Source organism: Hemibagrus wyckioides, linkage group LG03 (genome assembly GCF_019097595.1).
Source record: "Hemibagrus wyckioides isolate EC202008001 linkage group LG03, SWU_Hwy_1.0, whole genome shotgun sequence".
NCBI classification, from domain to species: Eukaryota; Metazoa; Chordata; class Actinopteri; order Siluriformes; family Bagridae; genus Hemibagrus; species Hemibagrus wyckioides.
The window spans coordinates 19,590,946-19,603,142 of NC_080712.1; the positions used below are offsets into that span (position 1 = coordinate 19,590,946).

General features: G+C 36.7%; 2 protein-coding genes across 11 annotated transcripts in view; one reads left to right on the top strand and one right to left on the bottom strand.

Annotated features, from left to right (window-relative positions):
• The first annotated feature begins 1,449 nt into the window (after positions 1-1,449).
• LOC131351142 (core histone macro-H2A.2) lies at positions 1,450-9,611 on the top strand. 4 transcript variants are annotated; one of them, XM_058386384.1, is made up of 10 exons: positions 1,468-1,585; positions 2,728-2,782; positions 2,911-3,083; positions 4,276-4,382; positions 5,266-5,454; positions 5,618-5,722; positions 7,169-7,268; positions 7,764-7,853; positions 7,973-8,147; positions 8,957-9,611. In XM_058386384.1, exons 3-10 carry the CDS (start codon positions 2,912-2,914, stop codon positions 9,120-9,122), a joined length of 1,104 nt encoding a protein of 367 aa, XP_058242367.1. In that variant the 5' UTR covers positions 1,468-1,585; positions 2,728-2,782; position 2,911; the 3' UTR covers positions 9,123-9,611. The 4 variants fall into 4 exon arrangements, with proteins under 4 accessions (XP_058242369.1, XP_058242367.1, XP_058242370.1 ...); XM_058386387.1 differs by having other exon boundaries at positions 1,486-1,585; positions 2,731-2,782; XM_058386386.1 differs by lacking the exon at positions 2,728-2,782 and having other exon boundaries at positions 1,450-1,585.
• A 1,168-nt stretch (positions 9,612-10,779) lies between these two features.
• Positions 10,780-12,197, bottom strand: part of gbf1 (golgi brefeldin A resistant guanine nucleotide exchange factor 1) — a 55,779-nt gene continuing 54,361 nt past the window's right edge. For all 7 annotated transcript variants that reach the window (XM_058382803.1, XM_058382782.1, XM_058382828.1 and 4 more), the window contains one exon: positions 10,780-12,180. In XM_058382803.1, coding sequence (XP_058238786.1) covers positions 11,924-12,180 — 257 coding nt within the window. In that variant the 3' untranslated portion in view covers positions 10,780-11,923. The remainder of the gene's footprint in view (positions 12,181-12,197) is intronic.

Consider the following 12,197-nt stretch of genomic DNA (forward strand, 5'->3'; position numbering starts at 1 on the left):
TTCTAGCAGTGGAAGATCCACCTTCCATTTTTCTAAGGTGGCCTTATTATCTGCCCGCGGTGCATTTTTCACTGCCACTGAATTGCACTGCTGCATTACACTCTGTTCATCACATGCCCTTTTGGCAGGCAAACAGCACTCGCATGCTCAGAGATTGAGGCACAGCCCCTGAAATTACCTGAGGGTTTGTCTCTTTATGCGACGCAGCTGTAGACTACTAACATCGCTCATCACTAATGGCATAATGCTGCGGTTAGTGCAACTGTAAGTGCCTGCCACAAATATTCATTCCCCATCAATGGGCCTCATTTATCAAGCTGGATACGAACTGATTTAACCGTAAATCACTGAAAGGAGCATTTATACAAGAAATTTAGTATTAATAAAAATGCCATCTTTTCAGAAAAAATGTCCCCTAATCATGCATAATAAGACTAACAAATGTAATCATCTATTAATCAACTATCGATTAAAGGATTACAGCACACATGTGAATACAGAAAATCAGCGTTTCAGGCATTTCTGTGAATCCGCTGGAAATGTTCAGTTCAGTGTGGCTTCAACAAACATTTACAGACAACTATAATAAAAGATAAAGGCCCAATCTGAGCACTAATCATGACATGCTCAGCATCCTAACCCTAAATACAAAGCAGGTTGGAGTTTTAACAATATTACGGCTGACTTGCTTATAACAACGCTGGAATGGCAAAGAAGATGAGCATGATGTACCTTTTATAGGCTCAGGTCAAGCTGACAGTCACGTGTTGACTAGCTAGTAATACTGGCCAAGGAAAACACGACTAGTTTAGAAGAAAACCACATTTACCCACCGTAACTAAAAGTAAGTATAGCACAGGGTTCTGCACAGACAAGCAAGAAAAAACATGGCCAAGCGCGTCTGTAATGGTCTTCTGCTGCCCTCTGAAGGAAGCGTTCATATGTGCACCAAAGAATCATAATGCCCCGTGACGAGGCACGTAGGCAACACTAACAAGACGACGGAGATTAGACTTACACTACATCTACATTTCATCATAAATAACCCATCAAGGCTGGGCTGGATACAATACATTTAGCAAGACAACTGCCTTCAATGAGAATAGCGCAGATCTATTACACTGGGTGACTAGTCAAAAAGCCTTCTTTTAAAGGAAATAAGAATGGATTTAATTCGGACACAAAAAGTTTTCCAGTCTTTCCCAAGGATTTGTTGATTGCTCCTATACACACTTTGAGACATGGCGTTTCTAAATATTAATGGATCAAAGTCTGGGTTTTAATATATATTTATATATATTTATTATTATTATTTTAGATTTCTTTCCCCCTCTAATGCATATTTGGGGGCTTTTGCTGTAGTTTGCCCCTCAGCAGCATCAGTAGCATGAGCCTGCCTCCATCGCCGGTACACTGCTACTGGCTCCAGTTTGCTATCCTTTTTTTTTTTTTTTTTTTTTTTTTTTTTGAGAAGAAGAGGAGCTCAGCATAAGGGCACAGAACACGGATAAGAGCAAGAATTGCTTGTGGGAGCGTCAAAAGAAATATCTGGCTTTTATATGTGGCGTTAAGTAGGAGACAACAGGTAAATTCCAGCAAATAATAACGCCTGGGTGTGTTTAATAGGGTTGCGATGCAGGGACTAGTTCCACTTTCCGTGTGTGCAGATTAGCCTCAGCCTAACGTTACTGTACACGGTGGCTGCGAAACAAAATGGGGGTTAGTTCGTGGGCGGAGCGGCTTTAAAACGAAACGCTTTGGCCTCTCTACAGCCTGTCGCTTTGATAAATCCGATAGCAGACAAGCGTTGTTTGCCATGTAAAGCGGTGAAGTTAATAGGCGAGGCCTTTTTAAGGTCCGCGGTTATGTGCGCACATTTCAGCCGTCTTTCTCCATGGCGCCCACGTAGCGACTGCAGCTCGACCCGGCGCGTGCGATTAAGCAAGGAGGCGCCTTTTTCTGCAGCAACCGCGGTTTTGTCTTTGGCTCTTTTTGCTTTTCTTTTTTCTTTTGTCTTTATTTTCCTGAAGAAGGGATCACACAATTTCAGCGCATTTAAATGTGTTCGTTGTTTGCCATTTTTAAAGAGGCAATTTTCCTTTAAGTGTGTCTTCCTGTGTGAAGCCGCAATAGATGACCAATGTGTGTTATTCGCTCGCGCATTAACGGCGTTGCACAGTTCGGTGCCTCTTTCACTCGTTTTCCTAAATGATATCTGTTCCATTTAGACAATATGTTTTTCATTTCATGTAGAAGTGCTGATCTGTTACGGTAAATGTAAAAAAAAAAAGAAAAAAAAGAAAAATGCCCATATATATATATATATATATATATATATATATATATATATATATATATATATATATATACAATGTCAAGATCATCAATGAATTATGTATTGGCTGTAACGCTAGCTGACAGCTGATGTATTAGTGCTGAGCTCCTGTCACTCAGAGAATGTAATGTGTAATTAATTTAGAGCAATTACATATATATAAATGTCTTAATATTTTGAGGGTCTATTTCAATTTCCCCTAAAATTAAAATCATGGCCAGCCCTACTCTCATTTTCTTTCTTGTAATAGGAAAATTGTAACTTGTGCTATAAAACTTGCTTTTTATGAAACTTGTTTCCAATATTGTTTTATAATAGTAAAGATTGCAGTTATATTTTGATTTCAATATTTTGCTCGTCCATTGACTTATTGCATGTAATTGTATTTCAAGTAGGTAATCATCCTGTGACACTGTGAACCAAAAAAAAAAAAAAAAAAAAAAAAAGGTGAGGTCACTGCCTCATTATTGTGTATGTTCAACATATAAATTTACATTTCTATAAGACGATTACATTTCTAAAATGTTTTATCGTATTGCTTTGTTTTATTTTTGACCTTATTGCATCTGTACCAGCATGTCAGCCAGAGGAGGAAAAAAGAAGACCACGAAGCTGTCACGCTCAAGCCGGGCTGGCGTTATCTTTCCTGTAGGGAGGATGATGAGGTACTTACGCACAGGGACTCATAAGTACCGCATCGGTATGGGCGCTCCTGTCTACATGGCAGCTGTCATTGAGTACCTGGCAGGTGAGAGCAGGCACACACAGCCACAGATCTCTCTTTGTGTGTGTGTATATATATGTATGTATGTATATATATATGTATAAAACTTACATTCACCTGGTTGTTAATGGAGCATGTGACTGTGCTAAGAATGAACCAATCATCTCATTGGCTCAAAAGTCATTAACATACACCTGTCATTAATCACATAATTCTTACTAAACACAAATAAAAATCAGCTGTTTCTGTAAGATATTCTTGACATCTTCTTGGTTTCATGCAACTGCTGCAGCAATGTTTCAGAAAGCATGCAAAGCATGTATAATATCTCAATCTATTGGTCAAGTGATGTGTACAAAAGAATGTAAAAAACATTAGATCTACCACAGAAAACTTATCAGAAGCTCCAAAGACACCTATGGCAACATGGAATAAGCTGCAGGAACTGCAGCAGCCAAAGCACCTTTCTGAATCACTCCAAACTATGTGGCATGGTCTGTGCTAGGAAACCAAGGTAGAACTTTATGGGCATAATTGTAAAAAAAATATGTTTGTCACAAAAACAGGACACTTTGTCATCCAAAGAAACACCATACCCACTATTAAGGTTGCTTCATTTCAGATAGGGCTGAGACTCAAAATAAAATTATAGATAGCTCTAATCACCAATCTATTTTGATACAAAAAAAACCTGAAGATGAAAAAACATTACCTTCCAGCATGATAATGACCGCGAGCACAAATCCAATTGAACAAAGGAAGATCAATGTTTTGGAATGGACCAGGCAGAGCTCAGATCTCAATCCTGTCAAAAACTGTGGAAAAACTTGATGAGGCCTATGCACAGAAGAGACACATGCAATATGATAGATCTGGAGCATTTTCACTGAAGCGTTAAATGAAATTGTCACATGTCCTAAGTTGATAAGCAAAAAGATGATTTGACAAAGTATTAGCCGAGGGGTGTACAAGCTTGTGCAACCAGGTTATTGTAAGTTTTTTTTTTCCTTGTTTTCCTAAAAAGTTTCTATTTTTTTCTCATTTTGACTTGTTGATATATCACGTTAAAGGTGGAAAATCTTTGTTTCCATTTCTAATTTTAACAGGGCTGTATAGACTTTTTTATATAGTTAATAAGTGTTACACAGAGATGAATATAAATACATGTGTGTGTGTGTTTTTTTTTCTTCTTCATTATTTTCATCATTATGTTTAGCTGAAATTTTGGAACTAGCTGGTAATGCAGCCAGAGACAACAAGAAAGGACGAATTACTCCACGGCACATTAAGTTAGCAGTGGCTAATGATGAAGAGCTTAACCAGGTACAGTACATCCTAAAAGAAACAGTCTTAACATTGGAAAAAACATAAATCCTCCCTCCTGTGAAAGCAGTGTTTATTTATTGCAGTGCCAGTTAATCCGATTCATTCCACAGGTGCAAATGATATTTGGGTGAATGAAATAATTACTTATCGAATGAATTTTATTTTACTTCCTTACAGTAGTAGGTAATATACAGTGTAACTCAGATAGCTGATATCTAGGGATAACATTTTAAAATAAAATATTAAAAAAAATGAAAAGCCCATTTTATTTAAATGCACATGATGGTTACAGGTTGATGTAGGTTTCTTTCTGTGAAAGCTGTTAATCGTTATCCTTTATCTTTCTTTGTTTATTATCATCCAGAATTAAAAATTCTATTGGTATTATGGACAATTCTGTTATTGAAGGATTTGCAGGTGCACAGAAAGAAGAAAAAACAGCACTGTGTAATTTACAGTTGATTATGGAGTAGAATATTATATTATTGTTAAAATGTCCAAATGGTGATCAGCTCATGTATCAACAGTTGTTATTATATTGTGTAGCAGGTGACAGTTAAAGTCATTGATGTCAGCTGCAGTAATACAAGGCTAATTATAAAGAGAGGATTAACCATATATGATGTAACATGCATGCACGTGCAAGGCTGTCTATAACTATAAGCGGTCACATAATATACTCTGGAATCGTTCCTATATATTGCCTTGTGTCCAGGATGTTAACTGAAACGTGTCTTTAGCTTGTTCTTAACCACAGTAATGCTGTATACATACACACACAGATAATAGATGATAATAGACGGTAATAATTCAGTCATTTTTGAATTCACATGATTTTTAAGACAAGACGTAACTTGTATTTTGATGTGGCATTGTGCAGCTTCTCAGAGGGGTTACCATATCAAATGGTGGCGTCCTGCCCCGTATCCACCCTGAGCTGCTCTCCAAGAAGAGAGGAGGGAGAGTGAAGGTGGACTCACAGATGACGGCGCCAGAAAAGACAGACAAAGAGGTCAAGAGCAGCAAGAGGTCCAAAAAGAGCAGAGGAAAACCAGGCCGTAAACCAAGGGTCAGTCCAGTGCTATTTCCTTTCAGCAAGGCCATCTTTACATAGTCACACTGGTGATTTTGTGATTTCAGGAAACTCTTTTATATCACCCCATTGTTTTATGACATTTGGGCCTGTTGTATTTTGTTAAGGAATCACTTATGTTAACTTTGTCTGTTTGCAGAAGAGTGCAGAGAATGACAAAGACGGAACCAACAGCACAATGGAGGATGGACCAGGAGAAGGATTTACTGTTCTTGCAGCAAAGAGTTTGTTCCTTGGACAAAAGGTACTGATTTGACAAGTGAATATAAATTTCAGTCATTACCAATGTAATTTTATACAGTGGCTTGCAAAAGTATTTAACCCCCGAGGAACTGTTCAGATTTGTCTAAATAACAAATGATAAATATTCTGAAATAAATAACTTTTCCGGTGAGAGTTTTGAATTTTCAAAGTCAGAATTGGTTTCTAGTCAGTATTTTAAAGAAACTCAGAAAAAACTGACTGCATAAGTATTCAACCCCACAGGTTCAAGAAGCTCCAGATGAAAGACATTGTCTTAAGGAGGACACAGTTAACTTTTAAGTGGCCTTCAGCTGTGAAATATTAAAATATCTAAATCTCCATTGAACTGTCATGGAAAAGAGTCAGAAAAAAAAGTGTGAAAATGAAGACTAGCGTTGTAAGGAAATAAAGATAAGGTTAATAGAATCGATTAACTTAGAAATAGGGTTATATCTAAGAGGTTGGACATCCCTGTGAGCACTGCTTGATGAAACACTGTTGGATGAGTGAGGAGGTGCAATCCAAAATTGGATTTGGAAGACAGGATCACAACACCCAAACACTACCTAGACAAAGCCATCACCCAAAACCTCAAAACCTGAGGCAAGCGGTCACTGGTGGAGTAGTGACAGAGTAGAGTGGAGGGTTCAGCAGATAACCATTTCAAGTTGTATAGGTGACTGAGGGTAGCTAAAAAGAAACCATTGCTCAAGAAAAGCCATATGAAAGCAATATGAGTTGTTTTTGTTTTTAAATGAGATAAAGACTGAGATACTGTATTTGGTCTTTCCTACAGTGAAATATGGTGAAGGTAGCATTATACTCTGAAGCTGCTTTTTATCCACAGAACCTGGGCTTCTTGTGAAATTTAAAGAATGAAATTAAACAACACTAGTATTAATAATTATTATTATATGGAAGAATAATGAAATGACAAAAGCAGACCAAAGCATCATAGTGGTTTCTTGTCAGTGTCTGAAACTTGCTAAGATCTGAAACTCATTGATCACTGGTTGAAAATTGTAGTCAAAAAACAAGATTCATCCAGCCTGGAACAAATCTGCCAGGAATAATAGGTGAAAATCTTTCCCAGACAGTGTGTATAACTGTCAGCTACTTACCCCAAGAGGCTTACAACTGCAGCAAAAGGTGGTTATACTAAATACTAGTCTAAATGGGTTGAATATTTATTAGCAGCATGTGTCAGTTTTACTGTATTTTTCTTCAAATTTGATGGCAAAAAATTAGTTTTCAGTTTAAAAATGTACTTTATGAGCATTTTGTGTTTGTAATAAAAAATTGAAGGAATCCGTGCGTCATTTGTTAATCCAGGCAAATCTGAATGCACTCTATACATGAGTGCTCCTAGGTATTTGACTACGGTTACTATTACCAGAATACTGATATACTGGTAAATATTGCTAATGCTATTTGTTATCTGTTTCAGCTATCTCTTGCAGAGAGTGACATCAGCAAAATTGGAACCATCAAAGTTGAGGGTATTATTAATCCCACAAATGCAGAGATTGATCTGAAGGATGGAATTGGTAAGTAAATAACAACAGGAGGCAGAGGTGCCAGCGTCCACGGTTCATTTCTAACCCCTTTGTTAAGCTGATATGAGAGTTTAAAAACTACGCTGTTCTGCTGTCTCAGCTAAAGCAGCAGTTAATCAGACTAAGGAAAAAATTCTTTCCGCAGAAAAGCTTATTATAATAAAGTAGCAAGACAAACACATGCTTCTGGTTACTTTAGTTTCATACCAACAGTTATCTAGGTGAACTTTGACTTGTTAGTTCATGAGTCAATATCAAATAAGTAGCAGGCCACTCTGACAGAGCTGCTTATTAATAAGTAGTGATCAGACCAAACAGTCCATTGGCACATAATGGAAAAATAGGATCCGTCTCCTCCTCTGGCATATTCTAAGAACAGTGTAGCTCAGAGTAAAACATGATAACATTTTGATTAAGTGATTTCTGTAGGTAATTAATATTTTGTTCTTTAGCACCAGCATTATCTATATCTACTACATGAAACAGGTAATGCACTGGAGAAAGCTGGAGGGAAAGATTTCCTGGACGCTGTAAAAGAACTGCGGAAAACACAAGGCCCCTTGGAGGTTGCGTCAGGTAGAATTTACAAACTCATACAGAGGGAGTGAAAGCATACTGTCTATTTTTACTTCCCTTTTATTGTTTCCTCTTTGGAAACTGTTATGAACTCTGACTTTTTGCTTTCTCCACCCCAGTTGCAGTTAGCCAGGCCAGTGGGATGGCAGCACGTTTCATCATCCACTGCAATGTCCCTCAGTGGGGCTCTGAGAAGTGTGAGGATCAGCTGGAGAAGACGGTGAAGAACTGCCTGTCTGCTGCAGAGGAGAAGAAGCTCAAATCTGTAGCCTTCCCTTCTCTACCAACTGGAAGGTGAATTATGATATTAACAGCACTGATGTGCTTTAAACAAAGTTATTTAACAAAAGTGTGTAATTTCGACGAATCTATATTTTGTCAGACAGTTATAAAGCTGTTCTTTTAAGCTTTCTGCTATGGGAGAGTCTGAATGGTGTGGTTATGTGGATTTTCTGTAATATAAGCAGCTGAGTCTTCCATATTATTAACTTCAAGAGGGAGAAACTAACAAGATTTAATGTAACTAAGAGTTAAGTTGCACAACACAAAGCAGTCACACTCAGTCATTATTATTAACAGCCCTTTCTGGTTTATTTCTTATGTAATAATATAATATAACTTAATGTAATAAACCTTTTTATTTTATCAGTACAATGATAGTACTCATTTACAGACACAAACATATATGTAAAGCTGTAGGTCAATAGAATGAAAAATTAAACTGTTTGTTAAACCTTTACCTTTGACACATATATAGAGTAAGCCAAGTTCATTTGTTTCCTATTTGTTCTTCAACTGAACTTACTTTTACATTCCATGTTGTATAAAAGACGATTTTATCGTTTTTTTTTTTTTTTTAGCTAGAGTTCCTGCCTAGTTTCTGTTACATAAAACATATTACAATGTCACAATGTAACCCGGTCCCTTTCACACTCCAGTTTACGCGGAGATTATATCAGCATGCCTTTCATCATTCATCTGAAAAGAAACAAGTCAAGATGTCGCTGTTTGATGTGGTCATCTCTACTTAAATCAACACGTGCCATTCCTAGACAAACGACTCATTCTGTCTTTGAACAACGTTCCCTTTCAATCTCTTTCAGAAACGGTTTCCCAAAGCAAACTGCAGCCCAGCTGATACTGAAGGCCATTTCGAACCATTTTGTTTCAGCAACCACGTCCTCTCTGAAGAACATTTACTTTGTGATGTTTGACAGTGAGAGCATTGGAATTTATCTGCAGGAAATGACCAAGATGGATGTCAAGTGATGATTGCACAGTGGGTTTTTTTTTTTTGTTGGTAGCTTGCATAGCTTGGATGCTAGTCTGTTTTATCTGGTGAGTTCTGTGTAGGCCATTTTTTTTATGGAAAACTGAACTGACGGATGTTAGCATCCAGGCTAACGGCAGACTTTCGGCTCGTTTTCCAGCTGACGTGCTGTTTGACTAAAGATGCTGTAGTTATTTGGATTTCAGAACAAATTTGGAAGGTATATAAAAAGGGTATTCGTGAGTGACGTACTATATTCGTTTATGTTACACTGTTACCTTCATGACACTCATTTAGTGTAGGCCAAGTTCATTTGTTCCATTTTTGTTCTTAGACTGAGCTTGTTTTAACATTCCTTGTTGTATAAAGACTTTTAATCACTGTTTTTCAGCTAGAGGTCCTGTGTAGTTTCTGATACCGTTAGTTTATTAAGGGAAAAAATGTGTTTGTCATTTTGATTTGAAATAAAACAGATGTTTTACACTGTATATCAGGCTCATGTCTTCAAGCATTTGTGTTTCTGGTTAGCAAAGGAGGAGGGTTATAATGTAGTTCATTACATTTTCATCATATATTGCACCATATATATATATATATATATATATATATATATATATATATATATATAAATATATATCTATCATGTTTCATAGAACAGAATACTAATTGGCTAATTATATTCAACAGCACATATGCAAAATATTCCTGAGACATAGACAAGATAATCATGAGAATAATCCTGGCAAGGAGGGGAGGATGTTATCACATTAAAACCAACAACATTATTTGAGTACTTCTTATTTAGCACATGCAGGAGCACACAGGTTCAAAGCTTCGTCTGAGGTGCTACTGCAGTTAAGCATGGCAACAACACGTTCATGAAAAGTCAGTCCTTTGGCCAGATACTGAATGAACAGATACTAAGGAAATGGATTGCTTTCTGTATTTTCCATGTAACTTGCTGTGTTATGCAGAATAGAAACCCTAGCTTGTGGGATTTTAATTAGGTGGACTTTCCAGTAATAGCAATTACCATACAAGTTACTTCATTTATCATAGATTTATTAGATTGTAAAAAGTACATTTTATTTATTTATTTTATATATATATATATATATATATATATATATATATATATATATATATATATATATATATATATATATATATATATATATATATATATATATATATATATATACACACACACATATATATACACATATATATATGAGAATGGTATATATATATATATATATATATATATATATATATATATATATATGGTAATATATACACACACACACACACACATTTGTTCCTATTGACTAGAGAATTGTCTAAAATCCCTCCAATGCCTCCTTAATTGTGTGATGACATTTTCTGTCGCAAGGCAGTGGCATCCCAGTTTCCCCAAGATAAAGCAAATGATTTCAGCAAAAGACATCATCTTCATTGCTCCAATTTAACACACAAGTTATGTCCTATTCTCATAGTGTTACTTTCTGTGTTTCTCTGCATTTAATATGAACCCAGTCAGCAAAAAAAATCCAGTAAATCCTGGAGCAAAAACTAGTCTTCTGAACACCTATTTTGGAAAAATAGGTACATAATCATAATAATAATAATAATAATAATAATAATAATACAGAACGCTTGTCATCATAACTGATTTATTAAACAAAATGTATTGGTTTTTACCAGTTTTGTAGTTTATGTCCATTCCGAAGAATTTTCTTTGTATATATTTTTAAAGAAACGTGATCTTTAGACGAATTACACCAACATCAGAAATATTAACACAACATGACCCCAAAACTGTACTCAATTCACAATTTCATTAAGACCTATCAGGACTAAAAACTAAATAAAATAAAACCTGGCATGCAGATTTCCATTGACAGCACATTCACCCATTTAAACCACCTCTGACAAGCTTGCCTTAGGAACAAATCTGGAATGTTCAACTTGTGTTCACTGAACAAATGGATCTCCTTTGTCTTTGGGTTACATCTCAAGAGAGTGTATAATTCATTACTTCTCATCAAAAAGACTACATCTTGACAGATATTTTTCAAAGGATGAAATGCAGGACAAACATTTCTGAAATTATCACGGTCAGTGGAGAACACAAGATAACTATGTAAAAGTCTACGAAAGCAAATATGTAAACAAATTGTGTGTGTTCAATGTTACTATACAGTTTAAATTATATTGAGTGGTGTGGAGAGTTAGTGCTAGATCCATTTTTATGGTTCTATTTTTTTGCAGTCTTTACACCCCAGAAATAAAATACTAGTCAGTACAGATAATGCTGAAACTAAACCAAATAATATACTGATATATCTGTTCCAATAAATGTTAGGAGTGGTGTAAGACACTATGATTTCAATATATTAAATCTGCACAAATGGGTAGAAATATAAACCTGAATCAGTGTCATACCTGGTCCCATCACTGTAGGGCTGCCCTTCATGTTCCAGTTGTACATTACTAATCTGAATAAATATTTGTGCAAACTGGCTTAACGAAGGCTTGCATGATCAACAGCACTATGTGTAATATACCTTAGTGTGGACATATTTATGTGGGGAAACAAGGAGCAAGGAGTCAGTTGCACTTTCTCTCTCTTGAGCTCTCCATCACTCTTTCCAGGTCCTGGCCATATGTAAAATGTATTCGTTTGTGCTGATCGTGCGGCAAGTCAGAGCATGTTATTGCACAGAGAGAACAGCAGCATGAGAGGGTCTACATTCCTCCACTGTCCTCTTCTAGATGTTCAAGGACAATCTTGCATGCTCTATTTGACCTCTGAAGAGTCAGCAGGTTCAGTTGGACGTGGTGCTGGAAGCAGGGGTACGGGTGATGTGGCTTCAATGAGGGCGGGATTTAGAATGATTGGTAGTGTCATGGGGGGCACGCCCACCTGCAGTGGAGAGGCTAGGGGCTGCAGTATTAGAGGAGACTGAGTGAGAGTGGGCGGGGAGTCAGCTGAGCTCTTAACTGGAGTGGGCATTGGAGGAGTGGAGGGGGGCACTGGAGATGATCTGTCGTTTCCTATTTGAGTTAGAAAG

Excerpts from the sequence above, each read along its gene's own strand:
- LOC131351142 (XM_058386386.1), top strand. The coding sequence starts at position 2,912 with ATGTCAGCCAGAGGAGGAAAAAAGAAGACCACGAAGCTGTCACGCTCA. Across the intron at positions 3,084-4,275 it reads TGTCATTGAGTACCTGGCAG|CTGAAATTTTGGAACTAGCT; the intron begins GTGAGAGCAGGC and ends CATTATGTTTAG. Across the intron at positions 5,455-5,617 it reads AACCAGGCCGTAAACCAAGG|AAGAGTGCAGAGAATGACAA; the intron begins GTCAGTCCAGTG and ends GTCTGTTTGCAG.